The 21454-nt window shown below is 35.3% G+C and overlaps 1 protein-coding gene across 4 annotated transcripts in view; it reads left to right on the top strand.

The window, feature by feature from the left end:
- The first annotated feature begins 459 nt into the window (after positions 1–459).
- The window catches only part of LOC109060964 (calsyntenin-1-like), a 35806-nt gene continuing 14811 nt past the window's right edge, over positions 460–21454 (top strand). For 2 of the 4 annotated variants that reach the window (XM_042751128.1, XM_042751126.1), the window contains exons 1-4: positions 460–788; positions 13914–14036; positions 18531–18560; positions 19979–20174. In XM_042751128.1, coding sequence (XP_042607062.1) covers positions 707–788; positions 13914–14036; positions 18531–18560; positions 19979–20174 — 431 coding nt within the window. In that variant the 5' untranslated portion in view covers positions 460–706. The remainder of the gene's footprint in view (positions 789–13913; positions 14037–18530; positions 18561–19978; positions 20175–21454) is intronic. The other 2 variants (XM_042751129.1, XM_042751127.1) reach the window with 1 other exon arrangement.

Below are 21454 nucleotides of genomic sequence, written 5' to 3'. Positions count from 1 at the left end.
GAAACTAGCTTATGATAGCTGAAGTGCAGCCTCCCATTTGACAACCCATAGGCCTATTTATGATAATCCTGATGCATCAATGACATCAATTAACCGGAAGTTACATCATTTTTAAGGAAAAAAACTCCACAAACATGAGCAAGAATTACGAATTTGATTAATTTTGGGATGTTTTGTGGTATTAGTTTGTTTATCTCACACTAGTTGTAGTATAGGAATGACTGTAATATTAAAATGTCAAAAGATGGTTGTAAAGTATCTACCAAAGCTGACACCCTCATACAAGCGAACTCGATCGGTGACACTAAACCATAATAATCACGGTGGATTAAGCAGTAAAGCGTTGGTGAACACACTGTTTTACACATCGCATCTTCTCAATCCACACCCTCTCTGTCTCTTTCTGAGCTTGACTATGCAAAGGGCAAAGCGGGCGGCTCGCACTCCCACGATAACAGTCGTGACGTCAGCCCGTCACCGCTCCCGTTGGATGCAGCTGCGGAGCGGCGAGAGAGAGACTGAACGGTGATTGAGAGAGAAGAGAGCTGAACGGCGGTGGCGGCAGCCATCTTAAAACTACCGCACTAATCCGAGATATACATCCTCTGGATATTTTTGCAACACCGAGCTATATCAGGTTTTACCGGGCGAGGGGAGACAGAATACCACTGTTTAAATCGTTCGCTGTTTTTAAACCGAAGACGGGATGCGGGTCCGCGGGGTGAAGCCTTTCGCTTCTGCAGTCGGTCTGCTCTTAGGACTATTATGCGCGGTGGAGGCAGCCAAAGGTAAGATTCAAAACCTAGTTTTATTTACAGTGAAAATGTTAATATGTAAAAGTGTATAATCTTTGGCATGCGGATATATTATTATAATTTAAAAAAATATATATATTCTATATTTTAAAGGTTATCAGTGTAAGTATCCTCCTCGGTCAAGGTTTCTGTAATAATCGCTCAATCTCAATCTCAGTGTGAGGATGTTGCGTCCAGCGGTATCTCCGTACATCGCAGCTCATTAAAAATCAATCTCTGCTCTAATTTCCCGTCTCATACTGAAAAGATGTCATGAAATAATTGCCGTGGCCTGTCAGCTGTGAAATGTCCACTCTTCCTTACGGTTCCGCTTCACTTGACAGCTATTTTTGAGTGTCAATGCTTTAACACAACAGTTTTCTGTGCCAAGACTTTAGCCTACAGCTATTTGCACAACAGAGTGACGGTACATTGTTTGTGTGTTTGATTTCTGCTCTGTTCTCAACGGCAGGTTGTGGCGTTTTTTGCCGATAACTAAGTTGTTTGCAATTTGTATAGTTGTAGTAATATATACCGATGTGCAGACCGCATTGCAGATCCTCTGGGAATAATATGTGGTCTGGTTTTATAAATTCATCTTTGAAATGGCTCACACGCAGCTAAATATGACTGAAGGACATCGCTGCAGGTGCACGCGCAGACATTACAGCAATGTCACACACACTCGCGCGCGGCTAGATGTAAGAAACATTTGCTTGTGAAACGCTGCGTTTCCAGAAATATCCTGTTGTGCGGTTACCTTGTTTATTATTCTTAAAGGTACAAGTGTGAATTTGCTGTTGAGTTAAAACTTAATTTGTGGATGTTATGAAAGTAATTTACCATTTAACAAACATTTACATTGTTTGTTTATTTACATGGGCCAATGAAGTGTACTTTTTTGTTATCTAGTTAACATATTTTCAATATGATATACAAAAATACAACGCAAAATGGCTTTTTCCAGTTTCCTAATTTAAAAGTTATTTTTATGTTTTATTTTTTGAGAGGCAAAGTCAGAATTGTCAGTTGTTTTTTACATTGAGTGTTTAAGGTGCATGGAAACAATTTACTGGTTATACCAGTTGACATTAGGTGAATTTGTTTGTTGAAAACAGAAAAAAAATGAAACAAACATGAATACAATGATTACATTTCTAAGGTCTTGCAGCATATTTAAAAACAAGATTTTTAAAATATTGCTCCTTTTTTATCTTGAACATCCCATCATTGTTTGTCTTTGACCCATATACAAATCAAATCTTGGATATCTTCATTCATTAATAGGATGCTAATAATTGTCAGTCATTATGTTATTGCCATGTGAGGCAGCTGGGAATGCTTGGCCTGAGACCATTAACATATATAAGATAATTAACTAATTGTTTTATGATCTGTGGTGCAATTCATGGGTTGAGACTTAATTTATAACTTAACTTTTGATGTGCATGTGACCATTTTGTGTAACCTTTTTTTTAATAGTTTTGATCTGTGGTTTTCAAATATTTAACATTTTGCATCAAGTAATGAACCAACCCAAGTATCTCAGTCATTGAAATCAAACATTGAATGCATTAGTATTAACATGAATGTATTTGTATTAACCTTCATAGGCACAACAATAGAAAAAATTATTAACATGACATTAGCTGAATAATAAAACTATGCAAATTCATAAACAACAATCAAAGAGTGGTTTACCAGACATTGGGACAAATATTGCATTCGTATTATGCATACCAGGGACTAGAGACTCTGTATTAAAACACCACTGAGTTTGATTGGGCGCAGAGGTATTGATGTCAACAAATAATTTGAGAAATTTTCTTTTCTTTAAAAAAAAAAAAAAAAGCATATTCATCCAACTTTTTCAGAATAGATCTGCAAGCCATTCTTTGGGTTGCACACCACCAGTTAAGAACCACTGGTTTCCTTGCTTTACCAAATGTCTTCAAGTTGGCATGTTTTATAAGTTGGGGTCAAAAGTGAAATCATTTTGTACAATTTATACCTTCTTATTATGATTACTGTACTAAAGTACTCTTTGGATCTGTGAATTTTGCAATCTTTTGATCACTGGAAAATTGTGGTTGCTTGGCAGCCAAAATGTGTCACTATTTAGAGTAGCACTTGTGATTTGTCTAAAATTCACAGGTGAGTAAAGTCCTCTATCTTCTCTCTTTTACAGAGTCTATGTATTCACACCTCCACGGATTATTACCTTGCCTCACTTAGTGTTATTTAGCCCTGGATAACTTTATTACCCTTAATAAAAGTCTCTTTTGAGTTTGACTAGCTCTGTTTAAACACACCTGCTCACTTCCCTGCTGTTATCAGTTGAGTGAAAACCCCACCTTCACACCAAATTACATACCCCTGCAGTTGATCACAAGACGTCTAGGGATCTCCTTAATAATACTGCATTCGTTTAGTGGATATTTTTACAGTTTAAATATAAAACTACTCTAAAGGCTGCCATATATATATGTTTTTTTTGTTTCTGAAGAATGGTGAGAGGTTAATTAATGCATTAATTCAAGCTGTGCTCACTAAGCAAAAGGTGTGAAGTGATTTTCTTTTATTTAATTGATGTAATAATAAAGATTCAGTAAGAAATCTTTGGAAAGTTACCAGATAATCTTACTTTCTACTGCAGCTTATAACAGTGATTTATTTCTATAATATGGCTTCTAGTGACAGATGGTTGTTCGATTGGTACAAACTTTTGTCTGATTAGACTTTCACACATTGGGGAAAATGGAGATGAATATACATTTCATAGCTACTTGTAGATCCCTTAAGCAGTTCACAACATGTCAGATTGGAGAAGATTTTGCATAAACAGCTACTTGTTCGACTTCAGTGGCCCCCGGTCAAATGTTTTGCCTGTTTCAGCAAAGTGAATCCTGTAGCAAAAATTTCTTAACTTACAGATGGCTTGATGGATAATCTCTTTTAGGAGTCTTCCCATAGGAACTAGATCACTTTTGATGTGTTGGTTTTGCAGATAGCTAGACGTCCATTAGCAGCGCTCTGCTTCGATGTACGCTTTAGAGGGCCCATTAATTCAGGGAACAGTGGGAAGAGAATAAACACAGTGTTGAGGATGGATAAAATAAGCTGAGCAGACTTTCTCTCGGGAGGAGGTATTGGACTCATTGTTCCTCACGGTGAAGCGGGGAACACACAGGGACTGTTGTTGATGCACGCTGTTAGAACTTAATTACTTTTAGGCTTTTTGCATTTATTTGAAGTGTTTTGAAAGCATTTGGCTCATTCATTTATGAATTTATTATCATGCTTTTGTTTTATGATGGAAACTTGGTTGTTTTTTGGACATTTTAGTTTCTCTTTCATGTTCGTCGCCCTGTGAATTGCAGTTGTTTAATGACCGAGAAGTGAAAGTGTCATATGTTTTGCTGTTTATTCATGGAATTTGTACTCTGGGAAACAGAGGGTCTCTTGGCCGAGAGCCGCAATAAGCACGTCACAATGCGCCCACTGTTAGACGCAACTAAGAATTATTTGACTTATGTACCAATCTTGTAAGCATATCAGATAACAACGCATTGTTCATTTGTTTTTTAAAAATTGCTGCATTTTTATTTTAAGTGCAGGCAGTGTGGCAAAAATTCTCTTAGACAATCAGCCCTTAGTCATTGTGGTGTCTGGGCAGTCAGTAGTAATTTCAATGGCCCCCTTGCAAGCTGAATTGAGTCAGTGATCTGTCAAGAATAGGTCATTATGTACTGAATATTAGGTTTGTCTCTTTGACTCATATGATAGCTTCTTGACTGCTATTGTTGATCTTCTTAAAACAACATGGTGCGTTTTAAGTATACTGGGCAAAATGTATGTTTGTTTATTGTAATAGAAGATTTTTTTCTGTGCTATGCTAAGTACTGGGAAGGGATGTGCTAAACAGCATATTTCTAAAATCGATTAGAAGGTTGGTTGTTTGATTGGCTAGTTGTTTGAACTAATCAGTCCTCAATTAGACATGTTTCTTAGAGCAAATAATACATGTTTCTTAGAGGGGATGTTAACTTAAAGTGCAAAGAATACATAATTTTTTTAAAATAATTTGTTGCATTTTTTTTAGTATTACAGTAGCATTCAAAGGTCTGGGGTTGGTAAAAGATTTTTTTTTTTTTTTTTGAAAGTTTTTGAAAGAAGTCTCTCATGCTCACCAAGGCTGCATTTTATGATAAAAATACAGTATTATTTATTAAAATGCAGTATTCTTTATTGCTGTTTTAATATTTTAAAATGCAATTTACATCTGTATGCAAGCTGCATTTTTACTGTTTCTTTTTTTGTGGAGAACATGATACATTTTCTCAGTATTATTTCATAAATAGAAAGTTTAAAAGAACAGCATTTATTCAAAATAGAAAGCTTTTGTAACATTATAAAATATTTTTACTGTCACTTTTGGTCAATTTAATATATCCTTGCTGAATAAAAGTAAAAATGTATTTAAAAAATGACTGAATAAATAAATAAATCTAAAATTGTAATTAGTTATTTTTCTTGATCACTCAGGAAGAAACAATTAGTGTATATACATTAAAGATGATGAAATATTGGTATATTATTGTATTATATTATTATTATATATTAAGAAATAATAAAAAAAATATTTTGACAACTAGTTAACCATTGTAACTGGATGAAAAAGTTTTCCATTTCTTGATCACTCAGGAAGAAACGGGACAAAAGATTAAAGAACATTCCTCAGTGCCCTAAAACACATAACAATTTTTCTTGATCACTCAGGAAGAAACGGGACAAAAGATTAAAGAACATTCCTCAGTGCCCTAAAACTGGGATGTTGATGTAGACCCTATTGAAACCTATTTGGACAGTAACCCAACACATAACAATATTACCTGCTTACATTTCAGGTCAACCCAGTCCACACGCTGAGTGCTGTGAAGAGAGCCCATCCATTCAGTGTCTGTCAGGGTTTGTGCTCTTTGTTTAGCATGATAAATGTGTCCCTCTGCTATTCTGTGCCTCATGGCGTCAGCACCACGGCTCCATGGGAACAGGTAACCAGAGAGTAGGAGTTACCTGTGGATCGAGGTCTGTGCAGCCCAGCCTCCAGAAACATGAAAAGCAGCTACGGCTCACTTTCACTCTCACTGGGCCTTTGTGCGCTCCATACTGAGCTGTGATTGAGCACCATTCACACGCCCTGCCCCCACCCTCACCGAACACGCCGGGGCCTTGTTGTTCTGCTGCGACTGCTCTGGTGGACAAACAGATACTTCCTTGAGTACACACTGACCCCCTGCTTTGGTTTGGCTATGAACCCTTCGTCCTGAGAGATTTATTGGGCAATAGAAGCCGGAGATTTCCCTTACGTTTCTCTACAGGGTCTTAAACCTCAATAAACTATCAATTCCCTGCCTGATGAGGACCGTTTTAACGGGTAGTAATGCCATTTTATAATTTGTGTGCAAACATTTAAGCGTGGCTGTCAACTTGAAATTTGTTTCAAGGGATAGTTCACCCAAATATAAAAAGTCTGTCATGTTTGACTCACCCTCTTGTCTTTCCAAACCCGTAAGACCTTCGCTCATCTCCGTAACATAAATTAAGATATTTTTGATGAAATCGGAGCGTTTTCTGACCTTGCATAGACAGCAACACAACTGACATGTTCAAGGCTCAGAAAGGAAAGGACATGTAAATGTATATATTTTTTAAATATTATATATTAAAATGTATACAGTGTAGTAGTATAATGTAGTTTGATTTATACAATTTATTTTATAATTTAATAAATTGTCAAATTTTTCAGCTAAAAAATAGTTTGGCTCCTAAATGTATCATTTTAGGTTTAGTTTTATTTTTAGTCTGGACTCTGGAGCCCTGCATTGAATTTTAGGACTCTGCCTTCATGATTTGTGTATTCATGTTGCAAAACAACGTCTCAGTTGTTCTGTAGGTGTCGTTTCAGCCGTTGAGTGATTTGTATCCTAGCAGGCCATTGTATTGAGATCTTCGGATGCCCCATTGTCCTGCATTATTCACACGAGAATGGGGTCTGCTCAGCAAAGATGTCAAACCCTGGCAACAAATTTCAGATGATGCTTCAAAAAGAAGTCTCTTTCAGAAGTAACTGCAAATCCATCGAGTTAGAAAGCCAATCTATTTTCAAGTCCGCCGAGGTGTAGATCAGTAGTTATCTTGTACTACCACAGATAGACCTTGAATTGTGAATCAGCTGTGTGTTCTGTGAGAACTCGCAGCTCGCACGCACTCGAGGTGGGAACGGAGGCGTCTGTGGTGTTAATTGACAAAGGCTGCGGTAGATCGCACTCTGGGTGTGATCACTGTCATGAAAAGGTTTCTGGGCCATGTTGACTGGAAATAGTCACCCCTTGTTAAACCATTTAAACATCTTTTAAGCATACAGGACACTGGAGGAAGCATGTGTCGACGATCTTTTTTAGATGAAGTGAGGAAAATTTTGGTAAAAAAATAATACTAACAACCTTAAGAAGATAATATTATTTCTTACAACATGTTTTTTTTCCCACCCACCATACATATATATATAAGCGTTCAGGCTGTTCTGTCTTTACAGATCTTGAGGAATTCTAGCAGATGGATGGACAAGCATGGCTGAAACCATAACCTTTGGCCTCCCCTCATCAATCAAATCAAAATGCAACAAACACACATTCACACTCTGCTATAGTTTCGGAGGTCTGACGGTTTAATGCAGATCTCCAAGAATATCGCTCCCTATTTTAAGATGCCCATTCACCAGTGTGACCCCCCCCCCACCCCGTGCAAATAATGGTCAAAATTAGGCTGAACAGATTATGTTGCTTAATTGCTTTATGCTTGACTGCAATAGAAACAATTTCTTATGGGTTACTGAGCCAACAGCCAATTAATTGCTTCCGTTGGCCATTACTGAAGACTGTTGTTAGTCCTGTAGAGTAATGTGTGTGTGAAGAATTTCCTTTGGAGTGCCACCACCCAACAAGTCATATTCTCAAATCTGCAACAATATGCGTATTAATCTTACCCATTGCAAAGGAAGATTAATGAGCTTGTCAATGATATCGATGTGTGAACAATCAGTCAGTCATAATAATGTCTTTGAATTATCTACATTTGAAGAGTTTTCTGTAACACTTTCGAAAAGGGACCAGTTCTCACTATTAACTAGTTGCTTATTAGCATGCCAACTATTAACATATTGGCTGTTTGTTAGTACTTATAAAGCACATATTCTGCATGATATGTCTATAAAAATGTTGAAATATGTCTCAATAATAATGTGAATCTTTTTCCAAAAAAGTAAGAAATCGCAATGATGTACTGTGAGCGAGTGTAAGTCAGCGGTGTGTTCTTACAGCTGTCTTACTGTAAACTTTTGGCTCGAGCATATGTGACACACCACAGTGCTTTGTAAAGTCATACAAGTCTGTGACCTTGTAAGTGAATGAAACAGGAGCATCTCATTATGGGATTAGATGTCAGTGGGTTTACATGATGGCTAACAGGATTGCATGCCAGGCATAGCACAATAGTGCCTGACCCAGACCCCCCATCTGTGCTCGGCGCATGCTGTCTGACCAGAGCCCCTGTAATAATATTTGTCATCGATCAGATAACATAGCTATAGCTGCACATGGTCTGCATCCTATCCGGTCACAGTGATGCAATCTGATTGGATGGCTGTGCTGGATAAAGCATGTAAAAACTGTGACTAGGCGATTCTCTACCTGGATATAAAGCCTTTGGCTTGTTTCGGATGCCTCTGCTTTAGTGTGACATACAGGGTTTATTTATCCCTTTAGACATACATGCAAAAACACACACACAGGACCCGGTTAGTCTGAGGTTCTTTAGTATTTGTCTAAGATCTCCTTATCTTGGGTGCTGCTGGGATGGAGGCAGCTCCAGGCCAACAGTGTTTCCTCACTCTGCTGCATCATTAGCCTCTAATTTGTGCCTGCTAGCATTCAAAAGATTTGATTATGGATAAATGGCTTAATTTGCGGATATTGTCCAAATGACTGTAATCTGGAAAATGGATGGTGGCAAACGGTTTGTGCATGTCAAATATTATTGTCTGCAGTTGTTAAAAGTAGGTGTTCTTGCTCAAATGATCCTGTTCTGTAGATTGGTGAAGGTAAAGGATGTAATTTATGTGCTAGAATTCTGATGTCACCCAATGGAATTTTAAAACAACTGATTAAACTGACAAAAATTAACTTATATCAAATTAAATATATTATATAAACAAATGTTTTTTTATATTGTATTATATTGTATTATATTATTAATGTTAAATATAATATTAAAAAACTAATACTACTACAACAACAATTATTATAATAAAAACCGAGGATAATAATATTAAAATAATATTATTAAAAGCAATAACAATTAGGATATTAATAACAATTAGGATATTAATTGATAATAATATTAACATTAACATCCAAAAATGAGCTTGACCACTCTGACAAATTTAACTATTCTATTCTATTCTATTCTATTCTATTCTATTCTATTCTATTCTATTATTTCATATTATATTTATGAATGTTAAACATGTTAAGAATATAATATTCTTTCGACCCCATTTACTTGTAAATACTTTTTCCTTTTATTATTATTTACTTTAACAATTAATATTTAACTTTAATCACTTTGAAAAATATAAAAACAATTAAATTCTATTCTATACTACAAAAAAATTCTGTTCTGTTCTGTTCTATTCTTACTTTCTTTTCTGTTCCAGTCTGCTTCAGCTTTCAAAAAAGTCAAATAAATGCTGTTTTAGATGGCAAATAAACATTTTACTACGCTTTTAGCGTGCTGTTGATGAATCATTCTGAATGAAAATGGATTGAACGGTGATCTCTGAGTACATATTTACTCCACTGTGCTCAAGTGTCAGTATTGCTCTAATGCACCAGTTACATAACATTGATTTGCATTGCTTTCATGGATAAAACTCTATGCAGTAACAACCTCTTCAGACATCGACAAAACTGAGTATGTTTCCATCTATAGCAACCTGTAGCCTTTAACCACTTGTCTCGACACTCCACTATTTGACTGCTGTCATTATGAAATCCTATTTTTGGTGTGTTGTCATCATTTTAGTCCATTTATCATTACAACTAACAGTTCTATCCGTTACTTTTGTTGCAACAGTTGCATTGTTGCCGTGCAAGGATCTAAAGTGCTTCACAAAACGCATGTAGACAGCCAACTGGCTGCCTGCCGTCCCAAACGCTTGCCTTGTGCCAGAGCTGCAGGGCGCTCAGAAATGATATCACCCACATCAGAGCTCCTTCAGTAATCAGATTCATTCTCCGCCAGCCTGGTAAGCAGCCCTTCCTCTTTGTAACCCGCTCGTTTAGTTTATAATGATGCACACCAGACATCAGTGTGGGCTTTTCAAACATAAGCTGTTTTTAATGGTTCATTAAGGGCTTCAAGGAAGTTTAAAGAAGAAAATAATTGCTGTTTGATTGGTAAATGTGTTTTTGGTAAGAGAAGGAGTTATGTGGGCGCCTTATGTTATATGAGTGTGTGTGGGAGTGTGGCCAGTGTTTAGCAGGTGTTTTGCTGATGTGTTTAGTGGTTTTCTCTTGCTGGGATCAATGCCATGGCTGAACGCGCTCCAAGAGGTCTCAAGGACCCTTATTGAGATGTACCAAAACATTTCAAAAAAAGACTCATTCATTAAATTGTCTGGTTGTCCATGGGTCGTCCCTATAATATACACTTTGTTGCCTGTTTGTAAACAGATTTTTGTGTATCTCTTTGTATTTTAATATGTGTTATCAGTATATTTGTTCTACAGCAGAAGGGTTTGTGAGTACAAACAGTTCTTTGTCGGTGTAAACCCAGATTCACCTTGAGTGTTTGACCACTCTGCTACAAATATCCCATGTTGCTGCTTTGATTTACTTTCTATTACTTAGTGAGGCTTAAAGCATTTTCAAATAGTGCAGTGTTGTTTCTAAGCAGCTGTACAGGGGACCCAGAGCCATAATTACAGTCCATAATAAAAAAGATGAATTATCAGAAAAATTTAAATATCGGTTTCCATCCCATGTGTTCAATAAAAAAATCATAACTTTAAGGGAAACAGAAAAAAGAAATGTACATTGTAGCCACTTACTATGTTGTAGTCAATGTGGCTCTTTTGTTATTAAATATAATAAAGTCCAAGTATTTTAGAGTGTGCTTTATGTTTGCTCATAGTTGGCAGATGACAGGTTTTGGCTTCTGCAGTTCAGAATGACCAAAATATAATTTTTTTTTTTATATATATATTCATAGTCATGGCTTGTGAGTGTAAATATTTTAAAAAAAATTGCTTATTTTAGTAATTTTATTAATATTTTGGTGTTTCCATACGACATTCAATATACAATATTTCAAAACGACTTTACTGTTCAAACGGAGGTTGATGTTTTACATTTTTTGAAAGAAGTCTCTTATGCTTACCAAAGCAGGATTTATTTGTCCAAAAATACAATAAAAACAGTAATACTGTGAAATATTATTGCAAATTAAAATAACTTTTTCAGTTGTAATATATTTAAAAAGTAATATAATTATTCATTTATTCCTTAATTTTCAGCATCATTACTCCAGTGTCACATGATCCTTCAGAAATGATTTTAATACGCTGATTTGGTGCTTAAGAAACATTTCTTATTATTATCAATGCTGAAAACGGTTATGCTGCTTAGTATTTTTGTCTGGAAACCGTGATACATTTTTCTTCAGTATTCATATATAAATATAAAAATAAAAAAAACATAAATTTTAAATTCAAAATCTTAAAATTTTAAAAATAAAAAGTTGTTCTTGTCACATCTTGGTGTCAAGTTTCGCATAGGCAAAAACCACACTCAATCTAGTTAGTTAAATGTTAGTTATGTAACCTACTTGGCCTACTTGGTAATGAAACGTTTTTTTTTAAAATATCATATATGTAAGGAAAACAATGTGTTATGTTCTGGTCTTGTTCTCTTTATTAGTAGCATTATGTCCCAGTTTGCCCTTTAAGCATGTGACTTACCTCAGCTCTTAAGGTTTTATAAACCTGGGATTTTAAAGCAGATTATCAGGGTAGTCCGGTCTGACAGTCTGTCCACATACAACCAGCAGCAGCTGCAGTACCCTTAGGTTACAATAACCTACTTTTGCTGAGACGATTTATGAGCCAGATCACAAATTCACAGACAATACCAAGTCCTAGACTTCCTCCCAGGCTCTCTTTGTACTGGGCACAGCGTTAGAATCATGCATCATGTGTTTGTAGCATTGGTAGGCATGTACAATTGTCCATTCTTAACTCTCAAATGTATTGCAGCTGAAAATTAACAGGGTAAAGAAACATGAAAATGAAGCGACAGTTCTGTCAAGCATACAGGTTTCCAGAAGGTGTGAAATCGGATCTGGCGTGTAATATGAACAGAGGTGAGCATTATGGTGTTATTGCTGTGGAGGTTATATCCTTCAATTAGTGTCACTGATCAGGCTTCTGCCTGCGGGGCGAGTCGTAAGACACCGGAGCACAGAAACCACGCTGAAGCCAATAAATCATCCGTATTCGCTCCAGCTGCTGCACACCACGCAGATATTTTCAGACAGCAATTTTCTGAGCAGTATAAGGGATGGGAGCTGTTAGCAAAGAGGATGTTGAAGAATTTACGTGCACAAGAGTTATAGATTTAGTGTTTGGCTTGAGTGATGAGCTGACATAAGAGATTTTTCAGTCAGTGTATATTTTCATATTACTACAGACATTCACATTTATTCATTTAGCAGGTGTTTTTTTTATTCAAAGTGATTTATAAATGATGAGAAACACTTTTTTCATTAAGTGGCTAACAATATTAGCAGTACCAACATACAGAATTAAAGTAAATGTATATGTTTATCACATAATAAAAATATAATAAAAATATTAAATCTTAATAAATCTTAATTATTAAATAGAAATATATATATTCTTATTTACATTTAATAGATTTATGTTTTTAAATTTTCGTCTTTTTGTTGTTGTCATATATTTTTATTGTCGTTAATTTTAATGCATACTTAAAAATCTAGTTACAAAATAGAAAATCTTTTTGGGTGAATCGATTTACTTTTGAGTTGATATTATCAGTGAAAATTTTATCATTTTTCTACATGACATGTATATTTTGCAAATGTATTTTTTTTAGGTATGCAGTAAAATTACATTACAATATATGACAAAAACAAAGAGACTTATTAATATAATAAACAATTTAAAAATATAAATAAGTAATTATATTTATTTATTTAATTAAGATTATTCTATATGCATACATAATGATTTTCATGATAATTATGTACTTACTGTTTTTATTATGTAAAAAATGTAATTTGTTTATTTTGTTCAAATTCTATACTTTGGTACAGTTAGTAGATCTAGTCGCTGACATGAAAAATAAGCAATATACACAATAACTAGTGAACAGGTATTTTGCATCATAGCTGCATCATAAGTGCTCGCTGAAGAGCTATGTTTTGAAAGGTTGATTCTCGTGCTGGACCCCGCAGTTGACGACATCAGTCTGCTAAGCTCATTTTGTTTCCCTGCGGACTCCTGCTTCCAGCCGCTGCCTCGCTATCAGGTCTGCACACAATGAGATCAGCACTGCAGGAGTATCCTTTTCGCTCAGCAACTGCTGATGTACTCACATTTCGGGTACAGGCACTGATCAGCCGTTGAAGAGAGCAATCTGCCCTTCACATCAACCTCTGCTGCTGCTGCAGTGTTCCTGCAGTCTGAAGCTGAAGCACAGCGCATCTGTCCTCTGGCTTTCAGAGCTCAAAGCCTTCAGTCAACACTAATGAGCTGCTGAGCTTCGGCGTGCTCTCAGCTCGAGCAGACAGAGGCGGCAAATGCCACTGCGCACTAGTCAGTGTGTGATTCTGCGCTCTGGTTTTAAGCTGGCGTACAGTTGTGCTGACACACAGTGCATCCTCACAGAAAACCAAAATAATTGGTTGTTGTCTGGGCTTGGTTTTATTCAGCAAAAAATAAACTCCTTTTTCCTGTTTTTTTTTTCTTCTCCCTAACAGTAAATAAGCACAAGCCATGGATTGAGACCACGTATCATGGTATCGTAACAGAAAATGATGACAAAGTTCTCCTGGACCCTCCACTGATAGCCTTGGATAAAGATGCCCCGTTGCGTTATGCAGGTAAGATCCTCCATCTTCTGGTCTCAGATGAGGCTGCCAGCCATTTTGCTTCCTCATGGTTTCTAAACCATAAAGAGATATTTCGCCTAAAAATGAAAGTTCTGTCATCCTTTCTTCTTATATGAAAAGGTTTTTATTTTTCCCCCAGGGGTGCTTTTCAACATAATGAAAGTGAATGGGAATTAAATAAAAGCACCATAAAAGTAGTTCATATTGTGTTTTATTCCACTTTTCAAGCTAAACTAGCTTTGTGAGATGATCGGAAATTTCAGTCATTATTTATTAAATTTCAATAACAAAAAACAGTAACAAAAAACATTTCCAGTATTTGAAATAAACATTAACTGAAATTATACATAAAATAAAAACTTTCATTTCAGCAATGCAATGTTTAAGTTGAAATACTGAAATAACTAAAACTAAAAAGAAGCTTAATAAAAATGATATAGACATTTACAAAACGCACAACATAATTCCTAAAATTAAAATGAAAACAAATGATAAGTCTAGTTTAAAATATTAACAAAATCTATAATAGTATATCAATGATACTAAAGTAAAATTGATTTGCTTTGGCTCTCAAATCAAAATACCAGGGAACTAGTAGATTTTTGACATAATTGATTTAAAACGCCATTGGTTCTTGTTGGTCATGTGACCAAACGTTGACATCAAGCCTTGTGTGATGCTTTTAATATCACCACTTTTATGATATTTTTTATGTTATATTAGACTTTGACCGCCTCAGTCTCCGTTCACTTACATTATGTGAAAAAGAGTGAGCAGGATAATTCACCTTTTACATATCAGAAGCCTTACAAGTTTGGAACAACATGAAGGAGACAAATATTGACAGAATTTTCATTTTTATCATTAGAAGTTTGTTGCATTGATGAGTATATGCACCTGATTTGTCTCCAGTTATTAAAGCTGTCAAATGAGGGCATATTATGATAAAATACTGTTATTCGTGTTTTCAATGAAAAGGTAACCTTTATCTTTTTGAATATCAGTTGGTTTTCATTTAGTCAGCTAGGAGCCATAATAAAAGTCCTTTGTGAACTTGTTTTGAATGGTTTTTTTCTCTTGCTCTGGACTTTAGTTTGATAATATATTGATGGTATGACAAAGCTTTCCTACTCACATCTTGTCAATTAAACCTTAAAATAGATCTATAACAAACCATAATTACATTTTGAATAAAAGACCTAATATCATCAGCCTGCAGTTGAACTTGGTGAAGTCAGCTCTTGTCAGTAATTAGGTTTGTAGATATTCTTGGAGTCTCTAATGCTCTAGGTTAATGAGGCTGTTTGTTTCTCCATGTACTGCTTTATGCTTCTTGAGTTTATATTGGCTTGCATCCCTAGACATTTCGCAGTTAATGTAGTGCAAAACTGAATATGTAAAACATAATATGAGTTCCACTGATTCCTGCAAAGTCCAGGTGCAAGCTGTGATGGATGTTGGTGATGTGCTTCTCCCTTATCTTTTCTCCACATATTGGAGATAATAAATTAGCAGATCCAACTGAGGTATACTTAAGCATGTTGCAGTAATAAGCTCTTATTTAAACAGTACAGTTGAAGATAGGCAGTCCATAAACCCATCACTTTTTTAAATTGCCTTTCTCGTTCGCCAAGCAGCTGGTGGCCAGACTTCTAGAGCTCTTCTGGTATCAAGATCAATGAAGTTTCTTCTTACTCTGCTTGTTTCCTGTTAGAGGGAATGTGCAGCCCTAGCATTGGCTCTAGCCCTTTTTAATCACTTAGAGATTTACTTTGACCTCGTTTCAAATCTCTTTATGCAGTGGTCCATTGTCAATGCACTCCCTCCTTTCTCATGGTTTTAGTAGCAGTCCTCGTTATTCTCCTGGTGCACCCTGAATATGGGACACTGCTATCAAATTAGTGGCAAACATTTGGGAGAAAGATTGGTCCACATGCACTTAATGTGGTTTACCTTGAGTTATTTGTATAAATATTAAAGCATTTAGGTCATTTTTCACTGATAATCTCATCATAAATATATAATTCCTCTCGATAGTTCATAAGCAATCATTTCAGTAAGCTTTGTTTGTGTGAGCCAGCAGTGAGAGTGCAGACATTTGGCACACTGATGATATTAACAAGCTTTCTTAAATTCACTTTGAAGCGTCACATGGCTGTGTGGGTGACTGTCGCATTCTTAGCATCTCTGCCAATGCCGGGCCGCTCAGGACATGGTGCCATGCTGACTGACTCACTTTACTCTGATCAGTGAGTTTGGCAAAAGCCATACAGAACTCCTTTTCCACCAAAACAAAACAAAAAAAAACCTTGCATTTATAATATAGTAAATATATCATTTTATATAACACATTATAATAAAAAAAAATAAAAATACATATAAAACAAATTATATAAAATAAAATAAGTTATTTTCGGACAATTAATGAATATACTAACATTGTACCGAATAGGAATTTATTAAATTATTTATTAAATTATTAAATATTAATTAATATTTTGCTTTTTATATTGTATTTATTTAATTATATATATATATAGATAGATAGATAGATTCTATCTATCTATCTATCTATCTATCTATCTATCTATCTATCTATCTATCTATCTATCTATCTATCTATCTATCTATCACTTTGTATTGAATAGATAGCGTATTCTATCACAAAAATATAGCACATTGTACTGAATATATATATATATATAATACAAACACAAAAAAAAACAAAACATACTAAATAAAAATAAATAAATATATAAAATATAAATATATATATATATAAAACATTTTATATAAAATAAAATAAGTGTTAGGCCTACAATAAAATATTGTGAAATTTCTCAAATGTTAGGTTACTGATTAAATTCACAGCAAAGGACTATTGCGCCCAGCATTGTAAATCTCTGTGGAATTTTTGTAGAACATGTTGATTTATTTAGTGTATATGAAAGGTTGCTTCAAAGGGTGCAGTGTCCCATTAGGGGCAGACATGCATCATCATGATTGATGTTCTGCTGGCCTTTTATAAACCAGCTCCAAGCATTGATTTCCACTGCAGAAATGATGTACTCTATAGAGAGCTCTTACATTCCTGTCAGTGGACTGTTCAGTGTCAGCTCACTGTCAATTTCAATATTTCCTCTGTCTCGTTGTGAGCAAGTCCTTAAACGTTAAACTTCAGACCTCTAAAACTTCAATCCTTAGACAGTAATGAAGTCTAATCAAATAAACAATTAAGCTCCTCCACTAGTTTTTTTCCCTCACTTCTCAGCTATTGTTACATCTTCATCGATTCATCTATGCAATATAGCATTCTGAGGGAATAAATCAATATTCATTGTGTTTTGCCTGATGGGAAATGGAGGACTATTGCAGTTGGCACTTGGCATGCAAGCTGAAGCGTCAGTCTGGGTTTTAGGGGAAGTGTGGGGACGTACAGTCATTAAAGCTCCAGAATGCACTGATGAGGCACAAAGCTTCCACCGCATGACTTGCTCTGAACAGCAGATCCTAATGGAAAATCCATCTCTAATTGTAGGGGTAAAAACAGGGTGGACAGGTCCACCAGCAGAGGCCACCGATAGGGTCAAACAGAACCCTTTAGCAGTCAGCCAAGCAGAAAAAAACCCAAAAATTTATATAAAAAGTTGGCTAATTTTAGTGCTGATACTACTTTAAAAATATTTTTGGCTTACCTTTATTCTTTCATATGGTTGCACCATTTATTGTTTTAACCTTAACAGGAACTCTGTGGCAGTTTCCTCCTGTGCTTAAGGCTGTTTTGTGTGTTTCTGTGACTGTTAATGTGGACTCATCAAAGTATATTGTTTTGTGCTGTAAAGTCATATTAGGGCTCAGAATACTCTCAGAATTAGCATGATGCAGATTGCTACAAATGATAGTGTCTGTGAGATATTGTCCTTGCAGTTCAAGGAAGATAAAAGCAATCTGTACTAGGGCTGGGTGATATAGTAAAATATATTGATTTTCAATATATATATGCATTTATTTGGAAATATTTTATTTACATTATTGCCATTTATTATTTTTTTATTTATTTTAAAACATTGTTTCAATTAATTATTATCATTATCATTATTATTATTATTATTATTATTATTATTATTATTATCATTATCATTATTATTATTATTTTATAATTAATTCACTGTTTCTGTATTTTATACCTCTTGGATTAAACATGTTCATTTATTTGGTTAGAAATAATAGTAAAAGAAATAATCAAGTAGGAGTATTTACCTACATATCATTTATATATTCACAGTGTTGTTTAATTTTATATCATAGCAAAGTGATTATAAATATTCAATATATATCGCCCAACCCTAATCTGAACAGTGTGAAAAGTCAAATGAGGTATTTTGAGTCCTTCTGTGACATCTGTCTTCTCTTTCTTGTCTGTGTTTCTGTGCATCTCATTCTTTCTCTGACTGACCTGGGTTTATCTTTTCTCCCTTCCTGTAGAGAGTTTTGAGGTGACCCTCACCAAAGAAGGTGATGATGGGCTCTTTCTACTGCCTTGTAATCGTTTTATTAACCCACTAACGCAAATACAAAAGAAATCGGCACCTCACACGGAAACTCCTGTCATGCTCTTTTTAATCTCTTCCCAGTTCTTCTTCTTTTTGGTTTGCTTTGAATTTGTTGGAAATGAAAATGTAGCTACTGGATGACAAGTGTGATGCGGGGATAACAGTATCTAGAAATATCTATGCATGAGACATCCATTGAAGTTTGCAGATCCTAACAGTGCTTCAGCTCCAAAACAGAAGAAATGAAGGGAAATAATGCACTTACACCAATTACTCGGGGGTGGGGGGTGGTGGGGGGAGGGGGTGGAATGTCAATCTGAACCCCTAAAAAGTTTGTTTCCAGAGACATCCTCCCTGTAAAGTCCCTTTTAGGGGTTCTCTTTGAACACGGCAGATCTTAAATCTGAGACTCTGATGCTCCAGAGTTCAGTTCCTGCTCAAAAGCGACATTGCTGAGATTGTTAAATGATGCAAACTCTCTGCTGTCCGGTCTGTGGTGTGGTTTGACTGTAGTTTGAGCCTCTTCACCCTCTCCTCCACTAATGTTAAATACACAGCATGGCAACTACTGCTGGTTTATGTGGATGTCAAGCAAATGGATATTTCTAACCCCAGCTCTCATCCAGCCTTTAAGTTTACTGCCTCTGCTCCTCGACTTTTGTTTTGTTTCATTCTTTCAGTTTTTTTTAAAGGTTTGAGAGAGACAACATTGCACAGGAAGACTTCCTTCACGCCCAAATCTAATTTTAAGGGGGGTTTTAAACTCCAAATGAGGGTTTTTTGCTGGTTTGTTTGTATATTTGCTTTGATTTGTGAACTTCTGAAAGGATGCTGGATCTCTGTCATAAATCCTTCTCATCGCCCCATGATTAACTTAACATTTGAACCTTGCTTTCTTGTTAAAATGTGTTCCTTTTAACCCAAAATCTGCCTTAAACACCTTAAGTACTTCTTTAGATATGTTATGCTATTAAAAACAACAGATATCTGTTCATTGGTTCATATCATTTCCTTCCTGTCCTTGTATATTAAGTATTCCTGTGAAATGCCTGTCCACGTTCTGGGTTTCTTACTGCATGATTGGATGCAATGTGATCAAATGGCTTGGACCAGATACTCGGTATCCCTCTCTTAACTCTCCCTTCCACCTCCCAAATACTCACCCCCATCCCACAGTGCTTCTGGCTTCCTCCACAGACACCTTCACCTCCCACCTCCCCTCAGTGTTTCTATCCCTTTGGCTGCCAAACCAACTTTGGCTGTTCTTATTTGAGTGTGGCGTGTTATTAGTTTCGTTGTGGGTTTCTTTTATCTCATGAACAGCAGCTGGCGCTTTGGCTCACGGGTGGGCTTGACTAAACAGACGTGTGCCATTTGCAGGGGAGATCTGCGGCTTCAGGATTCATGGGCAGAACGTGCCGTTCGAGGCAGTGGTGTTGGATAAGTCCACTGGCGAGGGCGTGATCCGGACCAAGGATAAACTGGATTGTGAGCTGCAAAAGGAGCATACCTTCACCATCCAGGCCTACGACTGTGGAGAGGGACCTGATGGCAGCAACATGAAGAAATCTCACAAGTGTGTATCTTGTTTGGGAGTTTTTATTGATGAATTAAATAGAACTGGAATGAATAGTTGGAATGGCACTAGAATTGAGCCAGAATGGTACACGCAAACATCCTGGTTGTCAAAATGTATTTAAAAGAGTTTTTGAAAAACGTATCTTAAGCTCAAAAATGCAAAATATAATTCTAAAAAAAAACCATAAAAATTGTAAAATATTATTCTAATTTAAAATAACTGTTTCTATTTGAATATATTATGAAATGTAATTTATTCCTATGAAGACAAAATTGAATTTTCAGCAGCCATTATTCCAGTCTTCAGTGTCACGTGATCCTTTAGAAATTATTCCAATATACTGATTTGGTGCCTATGAAGCATTTCTTCTTATTATTATTATTATTAATGTTGAGAAAAGTCGTGCTGCTTAATATTTTTAACTGAAACTTACTATTATTCTATGACACTTTTCATTAAAATAAAAATAGAAAATTCAAACAAACAGCATTTATTTGAAATAGAAATCTTTTGCAACATTATATATGTCTTTGTCACTTTTGATAAACTTCATGGCATCCTTGCGGAATAAAATTATTAATTTCTTAAAAACATAAAAATAAAAAATAAAAACTTACGGACCCCAAACTTTTGAACGTTAGTGTATATGATTTATTTTTTTATTATTTTTTTCAAAATTGCAAATAAAACAAAGATTATTGAAGTATGTTTTACAAGAAAATTAAATTCTAGTGTTTCTACTTTAAAATTTAACATTTAATTCAGTGCGTTACTTAGTGAAAATCGTTTCTATACAAAACATTTTGTTTTCATTCTATTAAATAATTAATGAATTTCCATAAATAAAAACACTATGGGCAACTCAGCTGTAAATTAAGGTTTACATTAGATTTGGCATACTCAACAACATGATATTAATAAAATTCAGCACAGAAAAATGAAATAATTTAGTAAACCGATTCACTTCTATTCTTACTTTCACCCTGGTTGTTAAAGTTAAAAATTTATTATTTATTTAATTTTTTGTTGTTGTTGATCTAGCACATCTAAAACATGCTTTTTAATCTCTAATTTATTTTTCTTTTTTAAAAATTTGTGGCATTCAGAAGCCCTAGACCCCATTTGAAACATCCCATTCTTATATCACATAATGAGATATTAGAACACGTGAATGACTGCTTCCCATCAGAGCGTGCCTAAATTAATCATCCATCTGTTAACAAACAAGACTTGCGTCGTTGGCGTGCTTATTCCCACTTGTCCGATTCTAGTTTATT

Source organism: Cyprinus carpio, chromosome B23 (genome assembly GCF_018340385.1).
Source record: "Cyprinus carpio isolate SPL01 chromosome B23, ASM1834038v1, whole genome shotgun sequence".
NCBI lineage: Eukaryota > Metazoa > Chordata > Actinopteri > Cypriniformes > Cyprinidae > Cyprinus > Cyprinus carpio.
Note: the sequence above shows the minus strand (reverse complement) of the source record. Positions and strands in the feature narration are given on the sequence as shown.